We start from the raw sequence: 3,376 nt of genomic DNA, 5'->3' as shown, positions 1-3,376 counted from the left end.
GAAAGGGGACAATCAATGGCACATGAGTGATCAGAAGGCGACAATGAATGGCACAGAGTGATCAGAAGGGGACAATGAATGGCACAGAGTGATCAGAAGGCGACAATGAATGGCACGTGAGTGATCAGAAGGGGACAATCAATGGCACATGAGTGATTTTTAACAATAAATGTGTACTGTAGTCTTCTTCATGGAAAAATAAGATATCCCCCTGAAAATAAGACCTAGGGCATATTTTGGCATTTCAAAAAATATAAGACAGTGCCTTATTATAGGGGAAACAGGGTAGGCTATGTTCAGATGAGCAGAGGAAGCAGACCTTCCCGGGTGACTCCCAGTGCATGACACCTTGCCTGCCGCTCGGCTGAATTCACATTCCTAAAGAACCAGAGGTTTAACCTATTATACTATAGGCAGAAGTAATTCCTGAACGGATCACTGTCACCCTCATTTATTTACTACAAGCAACTGTATATGAAGTGCTACATGTAACCTCTTTAATTGTGTGTGTACTTCAGTAGGAAGCAGTAACCACACTGCACCCTCTACACTTGTCTTAACTAAGCCTGAAGGATTGGCACCTTCTGTGAAGGAAAGATAGGTGCTGGGTCTGTCAGAATGGACGCTATTCACTTATCCAGCACAGTCTGTGCTTCCCTTGTCTTCTTTGTAAGAAAATGTCAGTAATGGCAGCACAGAGAGAAAAAAACACTAAAACAAACCTATATAGGTTGGGCAGTTGAAAATAATTTACTTTTATGTACAATTTGTAAGTAGTACTCCTCATCATTTCCTTTCCTTTAAAAATCTTTTTATTTGATAAATATAAATTCACCTCTTACATCCCTTTTAATTTTAGTACCAGTAGTACTGTACTAAAAAAAAATGAGAGCATGAAGTTTTGTTTCATATGGACTGATATGTTACCCAGGGCACCTGAAAGAAATGCTTCTCTGTAAAAGCTACATACCTAAGGTAAATGTGACACCCTATTAGCTCCCTACCGCATGGGACTACAATGACTTTATATTGACAGCGGTTTTAGTTGTTGCAGTGCATTTTTAGCATTTGCAGTAGTCTGTGTAAATAAATGTGTCCCTATTCTTTCATTTTCAGGTCTGCATGTTATGTTCAGTGGGATATCACCTCTTTTGTTGCCATCGTTCAGAGAAAACCAGCCGCCGATGGATGGCTTTGGATTACGCCGGCATTTCAATCGGCATCTTGGGTTGCTATGTCTCCGGGGTGTTCTATGCTTTCTACTGTAACAATGTAGGTAATCATTCATTCTCAGTTTTCCTACTTGATCAGTGAAGGAAACCATTCTTTTCCTGGCTCAAATCAATTAAGCCATCACATTGAATTTCAGTGCCCCAGGCAAGGTTTTTATTTTGTATTCTCCAGACCTTGAGTCTTATTTATCTTGCTAATGAGCACTGTTGGGAGCTGAAGTCCACATAATTTTCATGAGTGAATTTCCATATTAAAAATAATGAGTGAAGGGACATTTGAACTCATGCCTTCTGTGTGTCCTGTTTGAACACGCTTTGCCAACTGCATCTGCACTATGAGAGCTTACACAGCAGTACTTCAAAAAGAGTCTTTTATGGCAGAAAAGCAAATGTCAACCAAGCCATTTGGGGTTCATTAACTATAGTCTTTGATAGGGGAATTGAGTGGGTCAGTGGACTGTCACTGGATTTCTGAACTGATTATGTACTGACTGCTGCATGAGTTCAACTTCAGCTTATATATTCCCTTAAAGAGAGGAAAGTTAATAGTAACTATATTCTTGACAAGGCTCCCAAATGATGTTCTTGTCTTTATTATGTGACAGTCTCATACATGTCAAAAAAATTACACTAAGTATATTAAAGTCTTAACAGTAAATTTAGGTTAAAATCTAAATATAATATTCTCTGGCCACCCTATTGTAGAGCAGACATTTTACCGGATTTCATCTTTAATCCCTGCAAATGTAATCTGGTATTGCACAATGATCATTTTAATTCTGCTCAATGAACTGAATGTTATGTTTATCAGAGGGAGAGTTCTTGCTAGTAATAAAAAAAAGATAGCCAGCTCTGTGTACATTATGGAGATGATTGTGGACAGGCAGGTGGGACTGGTTTATTGCAGAAGAGACATTAATTGTCTATTCATAAAATGTGTCATTTTTAGCAATGTGCACTATATATTGGTTGTAGCTGTGTTTTATGCAAGTAATCATTCCCTTTTATTTACATCATGGATTTTGTCCAATATCTTAATTTGTGTGTTTTCCCATTTATTATGTTGAATATATATTCCCATTTTCATCCCTCTTACAGTACTGGCGTCAGGTCTACTTAATCACTGTACTTGCCATGATCCTGGCAGTATTTTTTGCCCAAATTCATCCCAGTTACCTCACCCAGCAGTGGCATAGACTGCGTTCGGTTATATTTTGTTCTGTGTCTGGATATGGAATCATTCCTACTGTTCACTGGATTTTGCTTAACGGAGGTGTTGGTTCTTCTATTGTTCAGGTATGAGAATAATCTAACTTCTTTTGTATTTAACTTACTTTTGTGATAGAAGTATAAGGTAATACCTATCTTTTCTTGGTCCTAGGAATTCGCTCCCCGTGTTATTGTGATGTACATAATTGCCGTGGCTGCATTTCTGTTTTATATATCAAAAGTTCCAGAGAGGTATTTTCCAGGTAAAACATTTTTGGCTTCAGTACAGAGGGTGAGCGTACAACTCACTGAATGTTTTTGTTGAGAAGAAATATCAAGGTTAGCAAGCAATTGAGAAGTAATTACACCTTTCCATCAAAAAGCTTCCCCAATAAAATGAAAATTGTAGGCATATTGGCACAATAATAAAGCAATATGTATTTATCGATGCATGATGTACTTTTTAGGTTACCACTGTTTGGGAAACAGCGGTAACACAGCCACAATAATCTTTATTGCAATGCTTTGTTTACAAATGACTTATTGCATCCTTTTAAAGTGAAGGAAAGTTTTGTTCTGTATTTATAAAATGGCAAATGTTAAAGCTGGCCAAAATGCACTGCATTACTATTAGCATCTCTAAGGTAGCAATAGAAGTGCAAGTTACTGCACCATTATCGCAGGTTTACTGCCATCATATTACTGCTGAAAGCTTTTCAGTATATAGTTGAATACCTTCTTTTATCACTGCAATTTGCTTTTTTGCTTACATTTGTGATTTTACAAAAACTGCAGAACAGAAAACAGAGAATAACAGTGATGTATTACAACAGTAATTTAATACAGTATTTTTGATGGTTTTATAAATCCACCCGATTTCTGTTTATACAGAAAAAAATAAATCTTTGTTGTGTAGAACCAATGCAGTGTTTTTC

General features: G+C 37.1%; 1 protein-coding gene across 2 annotated transcripts in view; it reads left to right on the top strand.

The window, feature by feature from the left end:
• PAQR3 (progestin and adipoQ receptor family member 3) overlaps positions 1-3,376 on the top strand; it is an 18,737-nt gene that overhangs the window by 8,592 nt on the left and 6,769 nt on the right. For both annotated transcript variants that reach the window (XM_072405292.1, XM_072405293.1), the window contains exons 4-6: positions 1,117-1,272; positions 2,331-2,528; positions 2,614-2,704. In XM_072405292.1, coding sequence (XP_072261393.1) covers positions 1,117-1,272; positions 2,331-2,528; positions 2,614-2,704 — 445 coding nt within the window. The remainder of the gene's footprint in view (positions 1-1,116; positions 1,273-2,330; positions 2,529-2,613; positions 2,705-3,376) is intronic.

The sequence above is a fragment of the Pyxicephalus adspersus genome, chromosome 3 (assembly GCF_032062135.1).
Source record: "Pyxicephalus adspersus chromosome 3, UCB_Pads_2.0, whole genome shotgun sequence".
Classification (NCBI taxonomy): domain Eukaryota; kingdom Metazoa; phylum Chordata; class Amphibia; order Anura; family Pyxicephalidae; genus Pyxicephalus; species Pyxicephalus adspersus.
This window is presented reverse-complemented; position numbering and strand designations above follow the sequence as displayed.